The 22,760-nt window shown below is 38.7% G+C and overlaps 2 protein-coding genes across 6 annotated transcripts in view; one reads left to right on the top strand and one right to left on the bottom strand.

Moving 5' to 3' along the window:
* Window positions 1–22,760, top strand: part of LOC133663222 (frizzled-7-like) — a 791,936-nt gene that overhangs the window by 367,427 nt on the left and 401,749 nt on the right. The window lies entirely within an intron of this gene.
* The window catches only part of epb41l5 (erythrocyte membrane protein band 4.1 like 5), an 81,046-nt gene that overhangs the window by 37,330 nt on the left and 20,956 nt on the right, over window positions 1–22,760 (bottom strand). For all 5 annotated transcript variants that reach the window (XM_062067527.1, XM_062067525.1, XM_062067526.1 and 2 more), the window contains exons 4-12: window positions 19,341–19,383; window positions 19,067–19,145; window positions 18,770–18,814; window positions 16,495–16,547; window positions 10,346–10,466; window positions 10,183–10,270; window positions 7,915–8,003; window positions 7,728–7,797; window positions 2,470–2,639 (exon numbers count right to left, since the gene is read on the bottom strand). In XM_062067527.1, coding sequence (XP_061923511.1) covers window positions 2,470–2,639; window positions 7,728–7,797; window positions 7,915–8,003; window positions 10,183–10,270; window positions 10,346–10,466; window positions 16,495–16,547; window positions 18,770–18,814; window positions 19,067–19,145; window positions 19,341–19,383 — 758 coding nt within the window. The remainder of the gene's footprint in view (window positions 1–2,469; window positions 2,640–7,727; window positions 7,798–7,914; window positions 8,004–10,182; window positions 10,271–10,345; window positions 10,467–16,494; window positions 16,548–18,769; window positions 18,815–19,066; window positions 19,146–19,340; window positions 19,384–22,760) is intronic.

The following is a 22,760-nucleotide window of genomic DNA, read 5'->3' as shown; positions in this document are numbered from 1 at the left end:
TATATATATATATATGTATTCCTCGCGCACTAATTGACTGAAAGAGCACGCACTTGGCACGATGATGTCATGTTTGCATTTTTAGACAATATGATTTGCCTGAGCGGCTAGTAGATCCCGAGAGTAACAAGCGGTTGCCTTTCCATTAAGAAAAATAAACTACTTTTTAATATAAGTTTGCTGGTTTCAAGAAATGTAATGCCGAGCGCATATCATTATGTCAAGATAATGGCACTAGCATTTAATTAAAGAATATTTTTCAACATATTCAGAAAAAAGGTCTATTTTTTTTTCTATCAAGAAAAGTGCACTTGTTATTAGTGAGAATATACTTTCATTGAGGTTACCTAATTTTACTTGTTTTGGAAAGTCTTGACAAGCTACATTTTCTTGTTCTATTGGCAGATAATTTTGCTCAGTTCAAGTAAAATACCCCAAATTTTTCTATATTTTTTTCTTGTTTTTGAACACCGACTTTTTGCAGTGAATAAGCTCTAAAGTCACTAAGAAAAGTAAGGCATTTCCGCGTTAATGTAACCCCAGACGGAGTGACAGAATTGGCCAAAAAAACGGAATTCGCCATTAAACGCACAATATCAGGGACATTTACAAAAATGTAAGTGGAGTGCTGTTATTGTGAGGAAAAGGAACATTTGTTCGGCAAAAAAATGTGTCCCGTATCGCTCATTCATCCCCGAAAAGCGTCCTAAACTAAACAAAGTCGAGCTATCAAGAACAATCCATACACCCACAACATATCTCCTCTGCTTGTGTAGTTGTGAACGACATCATCCACGTAAGATCAACGTGCAAAGAGCGGTCGCAACTTGCGGCGTCGGCTAAAAACTCGTCAAGCTCAGAACAGCAGCGCACCCCCCCCCCCCCCCCTTCACAATAACAGCCTTGTGCGCAACATCCGGTCTGACTGCGTTAACAAAATAAAGGTTTCAAAAAAGTACCTTACAAAAGCATAATGTACTTTAAAGCACTTATTGATACATTCACATACTTTTTTACGCTTTGACTAAAAATACTGGTCAGAATTGTAAAGTAAAATTCCTAGTTTGTGAACCCGTTCTCAAACAATGGCAATAAAACTCTTCTGATTCTGAAGATGTATTGCACTAATAAATGTGAGTTTTGCATTTTTATAAATTGTATTTATGACACAAAAAGCACACACACTGAGGTAAAAAAAACAAACATTTATTATTATTCTATTTTATTGCTATTGTTATTTCAATGTATTGTTGTTACTATTATTAATTTTTGCTGACTATTTTTTTAATTTAATTTATATACGTTCTTTTGAATTATATTAAAAGTTCAGTTTTATAGTACAATAAATACTCATCTTTTCAAATTAATGAATACCGTAAATTCCGGACTATAAGCGGCTACTTTTTTTCTACGCTTTGAACCCTGCGGCTTATAAAACGATGCAGCTAATCTATGGATTTTTCTTCACTGATGGCCATAAAGAAAATAGATTTCATTAAACACATGCGAGGACACTGAAACAGTGTGTTATTGTTTCTGCTATGGCGCCATCTTTTAGACGAGTTTGCTCACTGCAGGTGCTGTGGGTGAATGTGGAATTTCTGCTGTTTAAAGCTTTGACCCAAAAGTACAAGTGCCGTTCCGTCTTCTAATCGTCCGTAGCATTTCTACTCGTATGGATTCTTTATTCATCACTCCAGGCAACATTTGTCAAAGTTACAATATAACTAAAACAACTCTTACTTACTAAAGCGTCCCATGTGTGATGTCTGTAGGAGTGTTTCCATGCATATTTGTACGTGCTATTGAATGTAATAAAGCTAGTGTCGTTAGTATTAGCTCATATGCTAACACTTTTACGAGTGTCTGTGTTAGTATTATTAGCTTGCAATGGCATTATTTTTGTATTGTGTCAGTTTCACTAATTTCTCAGTAAATTCACCAAAACGTCACCGTGGAGTTATTGACTCTGTTCAGCTGATTAGAGAGCGAGCTTCCGCAGCTGGTGGGTCCATGACGATGACTTCTGTTTTGTTTGATCAACCGTTTTACTGCCGTGTTACAGACACCGTTTGGAATGGATTGAAGGTATATAAATAAACATTTATAAAATCTTTATGTGTAAATAACTAATTTCACAATGGATATATCTGCGGCTTATATATGTGGGGGAATGTTTTTCCGAAAATTTAGTGAGTGCAGCTTATATACACCGGTGCGCTCTATAGTCCGGAAAAACGGTAATCGTGGTATTAATCATGATTTCAATATCAATCAAATGAATTTGCTGTAACTGTCCAGCCCTAAACTATGGTTGGCTGTCCTTACATTAACAATAATGTTTTTTTTCCATCAAACCATCCTTCAGTATTGCCAAGTCAAGTTCAGTGTTTTTTGGTGTTTTTTCCTGGTGCTGATAGAGAGGGGCTCTTTACAAGACAATGGAATAGTTACTCTAACGAGTGCTACCTGTATCTGAAGCGTGATCCCATGCGAATGAAGCCGGAGCGTGCAGAGTTCTTTTGTACGGGCCCCCTCAGCCGGAAGAAAGCGTGATGTTCCACCGCACACTTCCAGAGGTGCTTGCAGGCCTTAGGGTGATCCATTCTGAAGACAAAGGTGTGCTCCTGCTCCTTGCCCTAGGAAGGATTAGCGTGGGGTTAGATTCTAGTGGAAACAAATAAGAACGGGTGGGAAACGGGATGCATTTTCAACACTGATCAGAGTACGAACTGCAAATACAGTGCAACCTCAATTTACGTACTTTTTGATTTACAGACTTTTAGATGCAGCCAAATGTGTGCGAAACATGTCTGTGCTTTGCCTGCAGGCAAAAAGCAGGGCATAGCATCTTAGTGAGGAGGCGGAGCTCTCCATGTCACTTGCTGCACATTCAACCCCGCCCACCTCAACCTCCTCATGCTCTCTCAGGGAGAGCATGTCCCAAATTCCAAGCTGCTGTTTTGAGGCATGTTAAAAAAATAATGCACTTTGTGACTTCAATAATAAATATGGCAGTGTAATGTTGGCACTTTTTCCCATAACTTGAGTTGATTTATTTTGGAAAACCTTGTTACATTGTTTAATGCATCCAGCGGGGCATCACAACAAAATTAGGCATAATTGTGTTAAATTCACGACTGTATATATCGGTATCGCAGGGTTTCCCACACATTCATTTATTTGTGGCGGCCCGCCACGAAAGAATTACGTCCGCCACAAATTAAAAAATAAAATAAAAAATAAATTTTGCTTCTCAGGCAAATCATATAGTTGATGTAGATGCCCATATCGGCTGTTCAGATTTACTGTACAAAAGAGAAGTGTAGGATACTTCTCTTGTTGCCTTATTTGTATTTGACTTTATTAAATGTATTTATATTAGAAACACAACATATGTATATAACAAAGGGTGCAAAGTCTGCAGGCAGTAGGAAACACATGGTTAAGTGTAGGATGTAAAACTGATGGCAGTCTAAAGTTCAAGATTTTTGGAGCTCTTTGTTCAGTGGATCAGATGTTTGATGAAGCTCCGTGTCTATCTACCACCACTACTGTTTTCTGTTTATTTGTTACTGACTGTGGCAGGACACCTCTGCCTCCGTTTCACTTTATGTTGCTGGTAAATAATATGGTTGTAGTAGTAGGCTAAAGTTAAATTGTTTAGTATGCACTAATTAAAAGGGGCAGAGCTTTGAGACATTTTAGCTTTTATATTTTATAAGATATATTTTTTGTAAGAACCACAATTAATAAATATATTTCAGTGAATAACTTATTGTTCAAATCTGTATATAAATATGTACATAAAGTGTTGTAATTATATTGTAAAATGGATGGATGATGGATGGATGGACGTTTAAAACAAAACTGTTATTATTAATTAGTAAGTATACATTTTTTGAGCCTTTTTAGAGAAAATCAAATCATTGTAGTAAATTATGCAAATTACTCGATTATGTCATGGTGACCATGCCCATAGCCACGCCCCTACCGCCACAGGTATCTTGGCAGTTTATGGGAAACACTGTATCGGTTGATATCGGAATCGGTAATTAAGAGTTGAACAATATCGGAATATCAGATATCGGCAAAAAAGCCATTATCAGACATCTCTAGTTACAACATATCGCCAACAGGTATTTATGACAACATTTGTCAGAAATAAACAATGTCTAACTAGGAAGAGTGAGCGTGGAGTCTGCAATGAGTTGCATATTTACTTCTGGACTGATAAGATGCCTTATCAGCACTTGACTGACTCCTGGGTCAAATCTACACCGGCTTGAATAATTGACTTTGTCTAACTCAAGACATGATCCCAGTTGGCTTGTCTGACTTTTAAAAGGGGTTTTCTCAAATACCTCTAATCATGACAGTAATAATCTACAGACAGGTAGACTTACCTTCCAAGGAGTCACATGGCTTGCAGACACACACTAAAAGAGGACTGTAGTATAAATCATGTTACTACAGAATCGACTCAGAGAGGCCATGTTGATAAAGCACCCAGGCGAGTACAGGAAACAATACATTAGACCACTGTTAGGGGGGCTGAGCTACAAGGCCAGTGCAGTGTGTACTGTGTGTGTGTGTGTGTGTGTGTGTGTGTGTGTGTGTGGTGGTAGGGTGTGTAGATAATGCATACCAGAAATACCAGAGAGGAGGCTTCTTTATTAAGCTCCCACACAGACTTGGAGGATGGACATAAACAAGTGCTGCTGCTCCTTCATATACTGTACACTTGCCTCTGGGCAACATAACTAAAAGTCCACTTTCATTTCAGTTTGGGCCAGAGAGACTTTGGAGATACTTTCCACATTTCAATTATATATAGAGATAATATAATTATAATGGCTTTTTTGCCGATACCCCGGTATTGTCCAACTCTTAATTACCGATTCCGATATCAACCGATACCGATATATACAGTCGTGGAATGAACACATTATTATGCGTAATTTTGTTGTGATGCCCCGCTGGATGCATTAAACAATGTAACAAGGTTTTCCAAAATAAATCAACTCAAGTTATGGAAAAAAATGCCAACATGGCACTGCCATATTTATTATTGAAGTCACAAAGTGCATTATTTTTTTTAAACATGCCTCAAAAAAGCAGCTTGGAATTTGGGACATGCTCTCCCTGAGAGAGCATGAGGAGGTTGAGGTGGGCAAGGTTGGGGGGGCGGGGTTGCGGTGGGGGGTGGTGTATATTGTAGCGTCCCGGAAGAGTTAGTGCTACAAGGGGTTCTGGGTATTTGTTCTGTTGTGTTTATGTTGTGTTACGGTGCGAGCGTTCTCCCGAAATGTGTTTGTCATTCTTGTTTGGTGTGGGTTCACAGTGTGGCGCATATTTGTAACAGTGTTAAAGTTGTTTATACGGACACCCTCAGTGTGACCTGTATGGCTGTTGACCAAGTATGCCTCGCATTCACTTGTGTGTGAGAAAAGCCGTAGATATTATGTGATTGGGTCGGCATGCAAAGGCAGTGCCTTTAAGGTTTATTGGAGCTCTGTACTTCTCCCTACGTCCGTGTACACAGCGGCGTTTTAAAAAGTTGTAAATTTTACTTTTTGAAACCGATACCCATAATTTCCGATATTACATTTTAAAGCATTCATCGGCCGATAATATCGGCAGTCCGATATTATCGGACATCTCTACTCCAGACTACTTCTGTTTGTTGTCATTACTACTAAATGTGTTGAAAAAGTGTTTTACAACTGAGTGCAGACCACAGCTGAGAAACAGATATTTTTGGCGGCCCTCTAGAGGGCGCTCTTGCGGCCTAACAATGATTCAGAACCACTTGCTATATACATGCATGTGATTTGACCACAATGAAAAAGACTGAAATCATTTCCTGGGGACGCAGGCTCCCAGCCAGGTCCAGGTGGGGGGAAAGGGGGGCAACGCCCCCCGAAGCTCCTGGTTTTTCACCAATTTAACATGCTAAAAATTAACAAAGACAGCACCATTTGAAGAAAATATTTTAGTGTTTAAAGACATGAATACATCATTAATAGAACATACATAACCCAATTATCCTAATAAATCAATGTATATGGTTCAGTCCCAACAGTATTTAGTCACTAATATTTACATCTTGTGTTCATTTCACATCCACAGGTGTCACATTGATCAGTGTTATTATCTACAGTTAATTTACAGTATTACCACATTACTTCAGTTCACTTCACACATTAGCTTTCTCGGAGAGCCCTAACATGAGCTTTCCTTGCAAATTTCTGAGCAGCCTGCATTTTCCTTTTGGTCTCTGCTTTTGTAGCTTCTTTTTTTGGATTTTTGGATAAATATAACAAAATACCAAATGTAAACATTTCATTCTTTTCGCCAAAATAGGATATAAATTTATGAAAATAATTAAACATGTTTAGTATTGTTTACTCATATTTGAAAATAGGAAATAATAATGTGAGGACACTGACATATTGCATGAAACAAGTGTGAAAATATTTACCTTCAAGATTGTTACACCACTGACAATAGTTTCAACAGACTACATAAGAACTTAATATTACAAAATAGTATTATATGCAAATTTATTTCAAATAAATTTTTAACTGGAATCAATAATGCGACTCTTTGAATTTCTGTAATTTCACAATATATTTTCACGTGGCTTTTTATTTTTAGAAAAACCCATTTATATTTCGCAAAGCAATAATTGGTTACTATTTAAAACAAACATGCGTATTTCGCAAGCAAATATTTTTTAGCTTACCTCATTATTAACAACCCTGTCTGCAACTGAAGTGGGTTGTTTGGGTGGATCTTTCCTCTCCATGTCACTTTCGGTTGACATCCAAAAGTACCAGCTAGTGAAAAGTTTGTTTTCCTTGCTTCAAGTTGTTTCATATGTTTTTGGCGTTTCGCATGTACTTCCAAAGCCTTGAAACCTCGTGATCCATAGTCAATATTATCATGACACCACGTGCACAAAACCTTTCCGGGACGATGGATTTTCCGAATAAAATCACAGAACAAAGTCGTAACTTCCTTCTTCCCAACAGTATCATTGATTTCCCTTTCCATCCAGTCCCATCGAAACTTATTTTCGACATGTTTATCAATTTCTTTTACTCGTAAAGCGTCCTTTCTCTCGAGAACCGACATCGTTTACATATGGACAATGGCGGTAATAACCATTATGAATGATGACGTTATTAACGTCATCATTCATAACAGATGTCCTGATTGGTCACAAGGAACATATCGACCAATCAACTACGGCGTAATATAAACTACGTCTTGAATCTTGATTTAGGGTCGGCAAAAAAAAACAGACAAACGGGAGATTTTTTTTTTTTTTCCCGAGATTAAAAAAGACGGAATTCCGACTTTAGACGGAAAAATCACATGCCTGTATATAGCACTTTATATTGTGTCGAAAGTGTACAAACTTTCACTAAAATATGGACTTTTGTCGAGGCCGCAACTTATTTTTCTTATGGAAAAATGTGCTTCACTATTCAAACTTTTCTATGTACAAACCCTGTTCAAGAACCAAGACAGTTGGTAAATCGAGGTTGCATTGTACTTACTTCTAAATTGAAATAAAGTAACATAGTTGTTATGGCATTTCCTCCAGCCCTCGATTACAAGTCAGACCCCACATATGTTTTTGTGCTCATCTTCTAAGATGATGCAATTCGTAGAGTTGGAAGAAATGACTAAGATTGTAAAAAGTGTTTCATTATTACCTGGTCGTCGTCTTCCACCACCACAAGGGTCAGTTTACTCTTTTTGAAATCCAGACGCGTGATCTTGGGCCTACAGGAAAACAAAGCAATGAAATATTCAAAAACATGGTCCAAGAGGTTAAGATAAAAGAAATAGAGGAAATCACCTGCAAGGTATTTCATCAAATGAGGTCATAGTGAAACATACCAGAAAAAGAGGCCAATCTTGGTTTCTCCCTCAAACACCAAAACTCCAGTGGGTGTCAAACCCAGACTGTACTCGTTACCGTCACGTGCCTGTGTGGGAACAATGTACGGGAAAGTACATGAGACAGGAATACAGGACAATTGCACAATCTAAAAGTAGGTGAAGTATTATTATATTTCCCTTTGATTTGAAGTTGTTTTTTTAAGTTAACTTGTATATCCTCCTTCAAAACCGCACTAAAAGAACACCTCCAGGCAACTACAACCCTAGCCTAACTCCCTCCCCCCACCACATCCCACCTCCCCGGATTGTAAATAATCAAATGTATATACTTATGCTTTCTGAGCTCACTATGTTCACCGCTCGCTGTACATATCCTACCAAGTCAGACCTACACTGTTACAATGTCCATTTCTCTGATGATATAATTGTCGATGTCTCATGTGCTGATGCGATGCACACCAACACCCTTGCAGTATGGTTGGAATAAAGGGACGAAGAAAACAAACGCACACGAACATGGCAATTCATTTAGCTCGTTTTATCGTTTAATTAATCCTTGTGCAACCGTAAGATTGGCTATAAACACTTAATCCGAGGACTCAAAAGGGATCTGATCATAAACGTGTCGTAAGTCAAAAAAAAGTATTTCTAAAAATAAGTTACAGAGTGAAACAGAAATGAATAGGTCAATAATTCATGACTGCGTTGATTTTGACACAGTAGACAAAAGAATATTTGTTATAGTGTCTACTGAGATAGAATGGAAGAGAGCGCAGACCTGACTTGGTTGAGTTTATTTAGTTGACTCATGTCTTTTAGAAATATATCGGCCATGTCACATAGGACTGACAAGATCAATTTCACTGCATTCCAGTGGTTTAATGGCAATTTAACTCATTTACGCTTATCAAAGCTCTGAGAATTATGCTCATTGTTTTCTGGCGCCATCTGGTGGTAAATGGGCACAATTACAAAACGGCTAAAATGAGATCTATTTGGTTTTCATGAAAAAAGCATATTTATTTATTTATTTAGCCTTTATTTAACGAGGAAAAATCCCATTGAGAGCAAATATCTCTTTTCCAAGGGAGACCTGGCCAAGAGGGCAGCAGCAAGGTTACATTAAAAACTGTCCGATATTGGCTTTTTTGCCGATATCCGATATTCCGATATTGTCCAACTCTTAATTACCGATTCCGATATGAACCGATACGGATATATACAGTTGTGGAATTAACACATTATTTTGCCTAATTTTGTTGTGATGCCCCACTGGATGCATTAAACAATGTAACAAGGTTTTCCAAAATAAATCAACTCAAGTTAAGGAAAAAAAATGCCAACATGGCACTGCCATATTTACTATTGAAGTCACAAAGTGCATTATTTTTTTTAACAGGCCTCAAAACAGCAGCTTGGAATTTGAGACATGCTCTCCCTGAGAGAGCATGAGGAAGTTGAGGTGGGCGGGGTTGGGGGGGCGTATATTGTAGCGTCCCGGAAGAGTTAGTGCTGCAAGGGGTTCTGGGTATTTGTTGTGTTGTGTTTATGTTGTGTTACGGCGCGGATGTTCTCCCGAAATGTGTTTGTCATTCTTGTTTGGTGTGGGTTCACAATGTGGCGCATATTTGTAACAGTGTTAAAGTTGCTTATACGGCTACCCTCAGTGTGACCTGTATGGCTGTTGACCAAGTATGCTTTGCATTCACTTGTGTGTGTGAAAAGCCGTAGATATTATGTGACTGGGCCGGCACGCAAAGGCAGTGCCTTTAAGGTTTATTACCGCTCTGTACTTCTCCCTACGTCCGTGTACACAGCGGCGTTATAAAAAGTCGTAAATTTTACTTTTTGAAACCGATACCGATAATTTCCGATATCACATTTTAAAACATATATCGGACTGCCGATATTATCGGACATCTCTAGCGTTTATCACATGCAACTATTAAAAAAAGTGCTTTCGTAAAAGGAAACTGTTAAAATAATTCCCATCACATTTATTACATGAATGAAAATGTGTGCAATACTGGAACATAAGTGCTCTATGATAAAGGAGCTGGTCGGATCTCTCGGTGAGGTGGCTCGCTGCAATCAGACACATTTTAGAAATGTCTGCATTACTTTATTTACAATAAATACATCGATGTTTACTAGTCGATTTTATAATCGTCCATGTCCGAATTGCGATGCATTTAAAAATCAAATATTTCCCCCCCTCTAGTAATAACTTTCTAGTAAGAAAGAAAGAGTGTTAGTGTGAGTTACCTTGACCATGTGCATGTCGACGCCATACATTTCAAGCCACTTTGCTTTATTCAAGAAGTTAATTTCAGCCTGGGCAGGTGTTTGACCCCTGGAAATGACAACAACGGTTGAAAATGATCCCTGCAAGCCCCTTTTGTGTACAAGGATGAAAGGTTTGGCCAACCTGCACTCCTTCCATGCGTTATATACAGCCAGCTCCACATCCTCTGTCTGGTTGGGGATAAACCGGAATTCTGACACGAGGGCCAAGGTATGTTCTAGTGGGTCACAATCCCCGAGTTCAGCTGAAAACACAAACAGCACGACATCAGCTCGTTCATTCAGACAACAAGTCAGTAGGTATGATATTCTTAATGTGGCCGTATTTGTCATTTTTTCCCCACATTGCCAATTTCCCATGTGTGCAAGCTCTAAAGATACGCGGCCATCCTGCAATAAGTACCGTATTTTCCGGACTATAAGGCACACTTAAAATCCTTTCATTTTCTCAAAAATCGACAGTGCGCCTTTTAACCCGGTGCGCCTAATGTACGGCATAGTTCTGGTTTGCTTACTGACCTTGAAACAACTGCTGGACAAGCCTTTAAGTTGTTTTTTAATATTATTTATTAGAGGTGGGAATCTTTGGCCACCTCACGATTCAATTACGATTACAATTCAGGATTAAAAATCGATTATTGATGCATCTTTAAGTTACCTTATTTTTTCCGGATTATAAGGCGCACTTAAAATCCTTTAATTTTCTAAAAAAAAATCGACAGTGCGCCTTACAACCCGGTGCGCCTAATGTACGGCATACTTCTGGTTGTGCTTACTGACCTCGCTGCAATTTTTTTTTTGGTACATGGTGTAATAAGTGTGACCAGTAGATGGCAGTCATACATAAGAGATACATGTCGACCAGTGGTTCTCAAATGGGGGTACGCGTACCCCTGGGGGTACTTGAAGGTATGCCAAGGGGTACGTGAGATTTTTTTTTAATATTCTAAAAATAGCAACAATTCAAAAATCCTTTACAAATACACTACCGTTCAAAAGTTTGGGGTCACATTGAAATGTCCTTATTTTCAATGAAGAAAACTTTAAAGAAATACACTCTATACATTGCTAATGTGGTAAATGACTATTCTAGCTGCAAATGTCTGGTTTTTGGTGCAATATCTACATAGGTGTATAGAGGCCCATTTCCAGCAACTATCACTCCAGTGTTCTAATGGTACAATGTGTTTGCTCACTGGCTCAGAAGGCTAATTGATGATTAGAAAACCCTTGTGCAATCATGTTCACACATCTGAAAACAGTTTAGCTCGTTACAGAAGCTACAAAACTGACCTTCCTTTGAGCAGTTTGAGTTTCTGGAGCATCACATTTGTGGGGTCAATTAAACGCTCAAAATGGCCAGAAAAAGAGAACTTTCATCTGAAACTCGACAGTCTATTCTTGTTCTTAGAAATGAAGGCTATTCCACAAAATTGTTTGGGTGACCCCAAACTTTTGAACGGTAGTGTACATTTATTGAATAATACTTCAACAAAATAAATGTTTAGAATTAAGTTCATGAATCCAGATGGATCTCTATTACAATCCCCAAAGAGGGCACTTTAAGTTGATGATTACTTCTATGTGTAGAAATCTTTATTTATAATTGAATCACTTGTTTATTTTTCAACAAGTTTTTAGTTATTTTTATATCTTTTTTTCCAAATAGTTCAAGAAAGACCACTACAAATGAGCAATATTTTGCACTGTTATACAATTTAATAATTGTATTTTACTTCTGTATCTCTTTTTTTCATCCAAAAATGCTTTGCTCTGATTAGGGGGTACTTGAATTAAAAAAAATGTTCACAGGGGGTACATCACTGAAAAAAGGTTGAGAACCACTGATGTAGACTGCAATATGAAGGCAGTAAAGAAAACCAAAACTTTAAAGGCCTACTGAAAGCCACTACTACCGACCACGCAGTCTGATAGTTTATATATCAATGATGAAATCTTAACATTGCAACACATGCCAATACGGCCGGGTTAACTTATAAAGTGCAATTTTAAATTTCCCGCTAAACTTCCGGTTCGAAACGCCTCTGAGGGTTGACGTATGCGCGTGACGTCAATCATTGAAACGGAAGTATTCGGACACCATTGAAGTCAATACGAAATAGCTCTGTTTTCATCTCATTATTCCACAGTATTCTGGACATCTGTGTTGGTGAATCTGTTGCAATTTGTTCATTGCATTATGGAGAAAGAAGCTGAGCAAGCAAAGAAGAAAGTTGTCGGTGCGAAGTGTCTATTTTGCGAGGGAAGTCAGCAACAACACGTACACAGCCGGCGCTTCTTTGTTTACATTCCCGAAAGATGCAGTCAAGATGGAAGAACTCGGACAACAGAGACTCTTACCAGGAGGACTTTGATTTGGATACACAGTTGCGATAACGTGAGTACACAGCTGCGCTTCCAAACATTTGATCGCTTGCTATAACTAGCTCGAGCTAGTAGGTAGGAGGTAGGAGCTAGCATTAGGATTAATTTGTGGCATTTTAAATATAAGCCTGGTTGTGTTGTGGCTAATAGAGTATATATATGTCTTGTGTTTATTTACTGTTGTAGTCATTCCCAGCTGAATATCAGGTCCCACCCGCGCGCTTCCAAACATTTGATTGCTTGGCAGTACGTGCGTGTCATGTACGTAACTTTGATTAAATATATAAGCTTTATGAACCTTGGGTTAGGTGAACGGTTGTTTGGGCTGAGTGATTGTGTGTGTTGTGCAGGTGTTTGAATTGTATTGGCGGGTTATATATACAGGATCCCGTCCATATTACCCGCTCGAGCTATAACTAGCTCGAGCTAGTAGCTAGGAGCTAGCATAACAAACACCTAGGTGTTTTTATGCGGGATTAATTTGTGGCATATTAAATATAAGCCTGGTTGTGTTGTGGCTAATAGAGTATATATATGTCTTGTGTTTATTTACTGTTGTAGTCATTTCCAGCTGAATATCAGGTCACCCCCGGCTCTCACAGCATCTTCCCTATCTGAATAGCTTCAACTCCCCACTAGTCCTTCACTTGCACTTTACTCATCCACAAATCTTTCATCCTCGCTCAAATTAATGGGGAAATCGTCGCTTTCTCTGTCCGAATCTCTCTCACTTCATGCGGCCATAATTGTAAACAATAGGGAACTTTGCGTATATGTTCAACTGACTACGTCACGCTACTTCCGGTAGGTGCAAGCCTTTTTTTTATCAGATACCAAAAGTTGCGATCTTTATCGTCGTTGTTCTATACTAAATCCTTTCAGCAAAAATATGGCAATATCGCGAAATGATCAAGTATGACACATAGAATAGATCTGCTATCCCCGTTTAAATAAAAAAAATTCATTTCAGTAGGCCTTTAAATGTTCCATTGAAAATATAAAACATTACACATGGCGCTTAAAAATCTGTCAAAATGTTTTCAGTACGACTTTGGTAAGCTAAGAAGCCACACCGCTTGATGGATTGTCGGAGCATTAAACATACGAGTATTATTATGGTGAAGTGAAGTGAATTATATTTATATAGCACTTTTCTCTAGTGACTCAAAGCGCTCTACATAGTGAAACCCAATATCTAAGTTACATTTCAACCAGTGTGGGTAAAGTGTCTTGCCCAAGGACACAACGGCAGTGGCTAGGATGGCGAAAGCGGGAATCGAACCTGGAACCCTCAAGTTGCTGGTACGGCCACTCTACCAACCGAGCTATACCACATGGTGTGTGTGTATAAGGACCGCAAAACAGCACCTATTAGCAGACCTGGCGTTTTGTTTCGCAATATTATGCAAAACAACTTTTCTTACCTTCTGGTACCTGCTGATCTGTATTTGGGATCTGCATAAGTCCTGAAAATGTGCGCGCGTCCGCAATTGTAGTCTGTGCCGACACCGTAGTCATAAGATTCTTCTTTTTCTCTACCTTCTTGTTATGGGACATTCATCTTCCGTTGTTGCCATTTCTAATACAAAGTAGCGTAAAGTTCTTACTTATATCTGTCAGTAGACCAGCTATGAAAGACAGAAAAAAAGACCTAACTAGACCCGCTCATCGGCAGTGCGCCTTTTAAATATGAAATATACATCCGAAATATACGGTACGCTGTCATTTATCAACATAAAGCAAAAAACTGCTTTAGTAGAATACAATTCACAACACTAACTATTACGAATGTGATGCAGAACCAGCTGGTAGCCAGTTCCCGTAAATAAGTGGAGCAGTTTTATCTGTTTTAGGGAGGAGAAATAGGTCAGGTTGCAAAGTCCTAATGTTGGTTTAACCGTGTCTATAGTAGGCAGAGGCTTTTTCAACTGTGAGAAAAATCCTGAGCATACAGATCGTCAAGTCATTTTAAGAATAGGAAAGGGAGAGTTGGAGTGAGGGGAAAAAAGAAAGAAAGTGCAGGATTACGAGGCCTCTAAAGAGGAGGGAGCACTAATGAGCTGGCATTTACCCTACAGTGACTCTGTAAATGTGTGTGTGTGTGTGTGTGTGGTTACAAATTCCTGCCATCTAACTTTTGCTGAAAACACTACAACTATTTTGAAATAAGTGCAAGCAAGACTGTGGTCATGGCAACAGTGTGACAGCAGTGTCGTGCATAGATAGGAAGAGAGAAGTTCATATATTTTCATCATTAGTGGTGCATTGTTACGGACGTTTAAAGTAAACATGAGGTTATCAGAGCAAAGAGCGGAATGTCAACAGTTTCCAGGACAGTTACATTTTCTTAGTTGGTACTTTGGAATGATAAACTACAAACATAACATTGGGATAATAGAACGTTAACATTACAGTACAGTACATTTCGGTACAATTGAAAGGCTGATTGTGCTCAAATGGGAATACAATTGTTGTATGCAACAACAAAAAAAGGTTAAAACTGCAGACTAGAATGTTTTTTAAATACACAAATTTGTGGTCCTTGTAAAAAACAAAACAACTAAGGAGTTGTGGACAAATTACCTGAGATAGGTACAGAAACAAAAAAGAAAAAAATGGTTCCAAAACGTTTTAAAAGCGGGAGGTGTATATTGTAGCGTCCCGGAAGAGTTAGTGCTGCAAGGGGTTCTGGGTATTTGTTCTGTTGCGTTTATGTTGTGTTACGGTGCGGATGTTCTCCCGAAATGTGTTTGTCATTCTTGTTTGGTGTGGGTTCACAGTGTGGTGCATATTTGCAACAGTGTTAAAGTTGTTTATACGGCCATCCTCAGTGTGACCTGTATGGCTGTTGACCAAGTATGCGTTGCACTCACTTGGGTGTGTGAAAAGCCGTAGATATTATGTGATTGGGCCGGCACGTAAAGGCAATGCCCCCAATAATGTTGTCTGGGTGGAAATCGGGAGAAATTCGGGAGAATGGTTGCCCCGGGAGATTTTCGGGAGGCGCACTGAAATTCGGGAGTCTCCCAGGAGGGTTGGCAACTATGACTGGGAGACGCAACAGCTCTGTACTTATCCCTACGTCCGTCTACCACTCCGTACAGCGCCGTTTTAAAAAGTAATACATTTTACTTTTTGAAACAGATACCAATAATTTCCGATATTACATTTTATAGCATTTATCGGCCGATAATATCAGACTGCCGATATTATCGGACATCTCTATTTGGGAGTATATACAGATACTGTATATACTGTATCATAATAGTTTTAATATAGAGGCAACTTGTTTTTCCACTCTGCTACTTTAAGAGCCTCCACGGCCGCTAACATACACTGCAGTTGTGGGGAAAAAATTCACATTCAGTGGGAATTGTATGTTATATACGTGTATGGTATATGATTATTTTTGATATAAAGATTGGAAAAATGTTTCCATAGTATTTCCATCCATTTGAAACAACTACAGAAATAACATGCAAAGTACAATGACACTAGGAATTGATGATTTATTGATCCTTCATTTTGCTCCCCCCTACTGGTAAGTTGCAGATGCAACCCCAATAAACGACTGAAAATTATTTTGAAGATTTTCGGATCCTAACGAGCATTTCACAAGAAGAATGGGATTTGGTGAGTCAGAAAACAGGCAGCTCACAGAACCTGAGGATTGTAATCCACTGGTCGTCTGATTATGCTGTCAGGTGACTACGTTCAAATGACACACGGGTTAATGTTTTATAACCCCCCCCATCCCCCCGAGGGAGAAAATACCACCCAACAATCCCTGAGAGACATGTGGACAAGGTGAAAAGATGTGAGTCAATCTTTTCTTGCCCACACAAAATGCTGAATGAGAAACACCACATTCCTGCGCGACTTTCTTACCCTGGAGCGAGAAGGCAGCCAACTCCACCACCGTGTCAAACGGACATTCGAGCCTGAAAACACAAGACGTTTCCCGGTGAATTGCAGCCAAACGAATGAGGGTTGTAAATATTGTCACAAGATATGCAAATGTGCATTCTTCCTGCCAGGCTCTGGTTACTGACTGCCACACACAAACTTTATTTCAGCATTAAAATGTATATTAGGGCCTCTTTTTCTGTTAAAAAGCAAGACAAAGACAGAAAAGTGCGATCGTATAGTTACCGTATTTTTCGGACTATAAGTCGCAGTTTTTTTTCATAGTTTGGCCGGGGGTGCGGCTTATACTCAGGAGCGACTTGTGTGAAATTATTAACACATTACTGTAAAATATCAAATAATATTATTTAGCTCATTCACGTAAGAGACTAGACGTATAAGATTTCATGGGATTTAGCGATTAGGAGTGACAGATTGTTTGGTAAACGTATAGCATGTTCTATATGTTATAGTTATTTGAATGACTCTTACCATAATATGTTACGTTAACATACCAGGCACGTTCTCAGTTGGTTATTTATGCCTCATATAACGTACACTTATTCAGCCTGTTGTTCACTATTCTTTATTTATTTTAAATTGCCTTTCAAATGTCTATTCTTGGTGTTGGCTTTTATCAAATAAATTTCCCCCAAAAATGCGACTTATACTCCAGTGCGACTTATATATGTTTTTTTTCCTTCTTTATTATGTATTTTCGGCCGGTGCGACTTATACTCCGGAACGACTTATACTCCGAAAAATACGGTAGTATTTAATCGTTTTAGCAGTCAGATGCTATTTACCTACTGTCAATTTCGGACTATAAGCCCTCACTTTTTCCCCACGGAGTGTCTAATTTATGGATTTTTCTTCGCTGACGGCAATAACAAAAATAATTTTATGAAAAAAAACAGGCAAAAACACGGACAGGGTGTTTTATTGTTTGTGCTATGGCGCCATCTTTTGGACGAGTTCACTGACTGCAAGTACTGCAGTGTCCTTCCATTTATCGGTAGTGCTTTTCTTTTTTTCAAACCGGAGTGCAGTTCAGTCTTCGAGCCGTCCATACCGTTTCTACTCGTATGGATTATCATTCATCACTCCAAGCAACATTTGTAAGTTTTACAATATATCTAAAACTGTTTATACTTACCAAACCGTCCCAAGTGTGATGTCTGTAGGAGTGTTTTCATGCATATTTATTTGTGCTATCTAGGGCTGCAAGTAACGATTAATTTGATAATCGACGAATCTGTCGATTGTTACTTCGATTAATCGATTAATAATCGGATAAAAGAGACTAACTACATTCTATCCTTTCCAGTATTTTATTGAAGAAAAAAACAGCATACTGGCACCATACTTATTTTGATTATTGTTTCTCAGCTGTTTGTACATGTTGCAGTTTATAAATAAAGTTTTATATAAAAAAAATAAAAAAAATTACAAATAATTGCCTCTGCGCATGCGCATAGCATAGATCCAACGAATCGATGACTAAATTAATTGCCAACTATTTTTGTAATCGATTTTAATTGATTTAATCGATAAGTTGTTGCAGCCCTAGTGCTATCGTAATGTAATGAAGCTAGCGTTGTTATCATTAGCTAATATGATAACACGTTTACGAGTGTGTGTTAGAATTATTAACTTACAATGGCATTATTTTTGTATTGTTTCAGTTTCATAAATTCACTAAAAGGTCACTGTGGAGTTTTTGAGTCTATTTAGCTGATAGGAGAGCGAGTTACCGCAGCTAGTGGGTCCATGGTGATGACTTCTGTTTTGTTTGATCAGCCGTTGTACTGCCGTGTTACAGACACCGTTTGGAAAAAAAATTAGGTATGTAAATAAACATTTCTAAGATATTTATGCGTAAATAACTCATTTCAAAACATATACAGTATATCTGCGGCTAATATATTTAAAAAAAAAAAAATTATTCTAAAATTTAGTTTAGAAAATACTGTAATTATTGCAGCTGTCATTTGCACTATAATAATATCAGAACATCAAAAAAGATTTATATAAAATATATTTCTTAAAGCATTAGAAAAACTCACATCAGCAATGATTTCTGCACGGATAGAAAATAGCGATAAACAAATCGGAAGTGATCCTTTCAAAATAAAAGGTTGTGCATGAACGTGAATTAACATAGGAAATTAACAAGCTAACTGTGGCCGTCCAAATGTATCTGTGGCAGACCGCCCCAAAATCATGTTTTACGATGAAGTAGAAAAAGACATCTTACTTCCCACTGAGGATATCTTGTTTCAACTGCAACACAAAAAGGTATCTGAAAGAAGAACATATTGTGTCATTTCACATTCTATTATTTTGTCAAAATTATGAGGGACAAACGGTAAAAAAAATTATTATTAATCTACTTGTTCCTTAACTGTTAATAGCCCTGCATGATATGAATCTACACCAATCCTCATTCATTTGGTGTGCACCACCAAGGGATGGAAAATGATATCAAAGCATATTTGTAAACACCGTTTCTACATGATGCATGGAGAATTTTAGGAAGTGTGTTTTAACTTACCGGGTGAGTTCTTCATGCAGGTTGTTTGGCTCGGAGGAGTAGAACTTAACTCTCAAGTGAAGGCAGTAGGGCGGGCCAACTAAAATATGTAAATTACAGCAGAATGTCAACGTTGTCCAGCAATACAATAACAAAAGCATGGAAATAAGTAATAAAACAGTCATGGCGGATGTACAACAGACTTGTTTTTGCACGTCCTCATAAAGACATTAACAAAAAGGTTAATGGTTAAAACAAAAAAAGGGGTGGGGGGAATCGGGCCTTGTGTACTTACTTTTCACTTGCTTTTTAATACTTTTTGTAACATCGAGCCAGTGCTGAAAAAAAAAAAAAAGAGAAGAATTAAAAGAGAAAAACATCCCAAGTTGCATTTTCAATAGGTTATGGTTATACACAATAACAGTCCATTTTACAGGGGGAAATTATTTTGACTCGGGGGCCAAATTTAGAGAAAAAATGTGTCTGGGGGCCGGTATATATATTTATAGGAACACTAATACAAACCCTCACAATAATGTATGAATGCTAGAAACTAGGGATGTCCGATAATTTCGGCAGTCCGATATCGGACATCCCTAGTTTTTATTATCGGCCGATAAATGCTTTAAAATGTAATATCGAAAACTATCGGTATCGGTTTCAAAATTATCGGTATCGGTTTCAAAAAGTAAAATGTATGACTTTTTAAAACGCCGCCCTGTACACGGACGTAGGGAGAAGTACAGAGCGCCAGTAAACCTTAAAGGCACTGCCTTTGCATGCCGGCCCAATCACATAATATCTACGGCTTTTCACACACACAAGTGAATGCAAGGCATACTTGGTCAACAGCCATACAGGTCACACTGAGGGTGGCCGTATAAACAACTTTAACACTGTTACAAATATGCGCCACACTGTGAACCCACACCAAACAAGAATGACAAACACATTTCGGGAGAACATCCGCACCGTAACACAACATAAACACAACAGAACAAATACCCAGAACCCCTTGCAGTACTAACTCTTCCGGGGACGCTACAATATACAACCCTTGGTACCCCCTAGCTACAGAGCTAGCTTGACCACCACGCATATTTAATGTGCGGGACGTGAGCCGAATATAAGAGACGTTTGCATAATTCCAAGATGGCGCCAAGTATCAAAAATGTTTGGTTAAAACATACAAAAACAGCTAAAAAGCAAGCATACAACGTTAGCAGGTTTACGTTGGCATTCTCGCACGTGACCTGAGAAAACACCATAATTTACTATTTGTAGGAGTAAACATACAAAATGAGCTAAAAATCCAGCATAAAATGTAGGTATCCTTAATATAAGAGAGGTTAGCATACTTCCAAGATGGCGCCAAGTGTCAAAAATCATGCTTTGTAGGTTTAAACATTAAACATTTGTTAAAAAGCTAGCAAAAGTATGCTAACAGTTAATGTGCAAACTGTTGCCCAGCATGTGAATAAGTGCTTGCATAGCAGCAGGCCCATAATAGTAGTGAATTATCAGCTCAGGGTTTCCCCTACATATACACTCAGTTTGACATAACGGTCTTTGCGGTCCATAAAATACAGATCAGGTTATTCTCGAGACGGCGTATATAGAAATTGTTGTGGTTTTAGTTTTTTCTTTTCAAAAAAGTTATGCGGGGCTGCTTAAACCTGGTTGGTGGAGTTTTCCCCCAATTGACGTGACATTAATGGTGGATTGTGCTTCCACGTCACAGAATGGGGCAGGCGCTATCCACCAGTAGGTCGCCCTGACAATATCCCCAACCATGGCGACCATGTGCAAGGTCCAGGGAGTCTGGGAGTCAAACATATTTGCATGACAGGGTCTCAGCAGGTTTCAACAAGTCAAATTTCAGACTTTTTAAAGACCATACTAAACATAATTTAAGAACATTTAATATCCATACAGACAAAAAAGTACAAAAACAAAGGAAAAATCAGAGGGCCAGAATTAATTCTAAGTATATTTATTCATTCACTGCTTTTTCACATTGGAAAAGAAAACATTTCAACTAACTAAATACACCAGAATCCTCACTATTTTAAACTAATTGAAAAAAATATTTAGCAAAAATCATAAAAAAAGAGCTATTTTTCAGATTTGCCTTGGAAGTGTTTTCTTGCATTTTCTACCGCTTGTCCCTTTTGGGGTAGCAGGGGGTGCTGGAGCCTATCTCAGCTGCATTCGGGCGGTAGGCGGGGTACACCCTGGACAAGTCGCCGCCTCATCGCAGGGCCAACACAGATAGACAGACAACATTAACACACTAGGGACCATTTAGTGTTGCCAATCAACCTATCCCCAGGTGCATGTCTTTGGAGGTGGGAGGAAGCCGGAGGGAACCCACGCAGTCACGGGGAGAACATGCAAACTCCACACAGAAAGACCCCAGGCCTGGGGATCGAACCCAGGACCTTCGTATTGTGAGGCACATGTACTAACCCCTGTCCCACCGTGCTTCATATCAAGTGTTTCCATGTAATAAGCAGAAGGTCAGCAGTGGTAGAGGAAAGCACAACAACATATTGTCTGTGAAAGGGACAGTTAGCATCTCTGCCAAAGCCTAATGGTTAACTTCTGCTGTGTTTGTGCGGCTGTCAGAACTGAGCAAACAGATAAAAACATCGACAGTACTTATGTATCTGCACAAAGTTGTGAAAAACAGTGTGCAGACAGAGCGATTGTCGAAACAGAAAGAAGGCGATTATGGCTTGCAAGCCTCAAACAGAATTTGGAGGTGAATAATGTGGATAACATTCACATTTGCTCAGATCATTTTATATCTGGGGCCGTACTTATCAAGCTTCTTAGAGTGCCATTTTACACTTACCGGTAAGTCCTGAGAATTTGCGAAAATTAGTCCTACTCTCAAACTTAAGAATAAAAGCTTTTTATCAACGTTCTTAAGTCTAAGAATCACTCCTACTCTCCACGATATTTAAGAGACCTTCAGAGGTGTCTTAAGTGGTTAGGAGTTGCCAGCAGGGGATGGCACTGAGGCGAGAGAGACGTGCGCGAACGTTCAGGGAACGGAACAATGTTGTTGTTTTTTTGATGACGAGCAGCTGATCAAACGGTATCGTTTAGACAGAGCGGATATTATTTTTGTCACAGATTTAATACTTTTCGATTCCTTGTTGATTTCTGCATGTGTCTGCAGTGGGCTAGTATATATAGAGCCACCCACACCAGTTTCAAATTAGTTGCCTAATTAATGAATTGGAAAGAAAATGTTATGACAGTAGCGTATGTGTGTGGCCGTGAGGTGAGTGACGTCAGTGAGTGTGTGGGCGATAGAAGAGAGGGAGCGGTAGCGTGAGTGCCGGCGGGGACTAGTTTGTTTTGTATTATTCTTGTAGTTTATTGTCAAAATATACACTCCCATTGTCCACTTAAATATTTCCAAGATATTTCTTTATTCTTAGACAACGGATTCCCTTCCGTGATTGGTCATTTCTATGGACACAGAAATGACGTCACCTAAAATTCCGTTTACGGCACATAGTAATGTCGTAATTCAGCTCTGAGTGTGACACTTAAGATTCAGTCCTACACTTCGCTGAAAGTGTGAGTAAGACGCTTGATAACTAACTTTTAAGTGCAGCTTTCAGCGAAGAATTTATTTACTCTTAAGTCAACTCTTAGCAGACTTCTTAGGAGTAATTCTAAGAAGCTTGATAAGTACGGC

The sequence above is a fragment of the Entelurus aequoreus genome, linkage group LG13 (genome assembly GCF_033978785.1).
Source record: "Entelurus aequoreus isolate RoL-2023_Sb linkage group LG13, RoL_Eaeq_v1.1, whole genome shotgun sequence".
Classification (NCBI taxonomy): domain Eukaryota; kingdom Metazoa; phylum Chordata; class Actinopteri; order Syngnathiformes; family Syngnathidae; genus Entelurus; species Entelurus aequoreus.
Note: the sequence above shows the minus strand (reverse complement) of the source record. Positions and strands in the feature narration are given on the sequence as shown.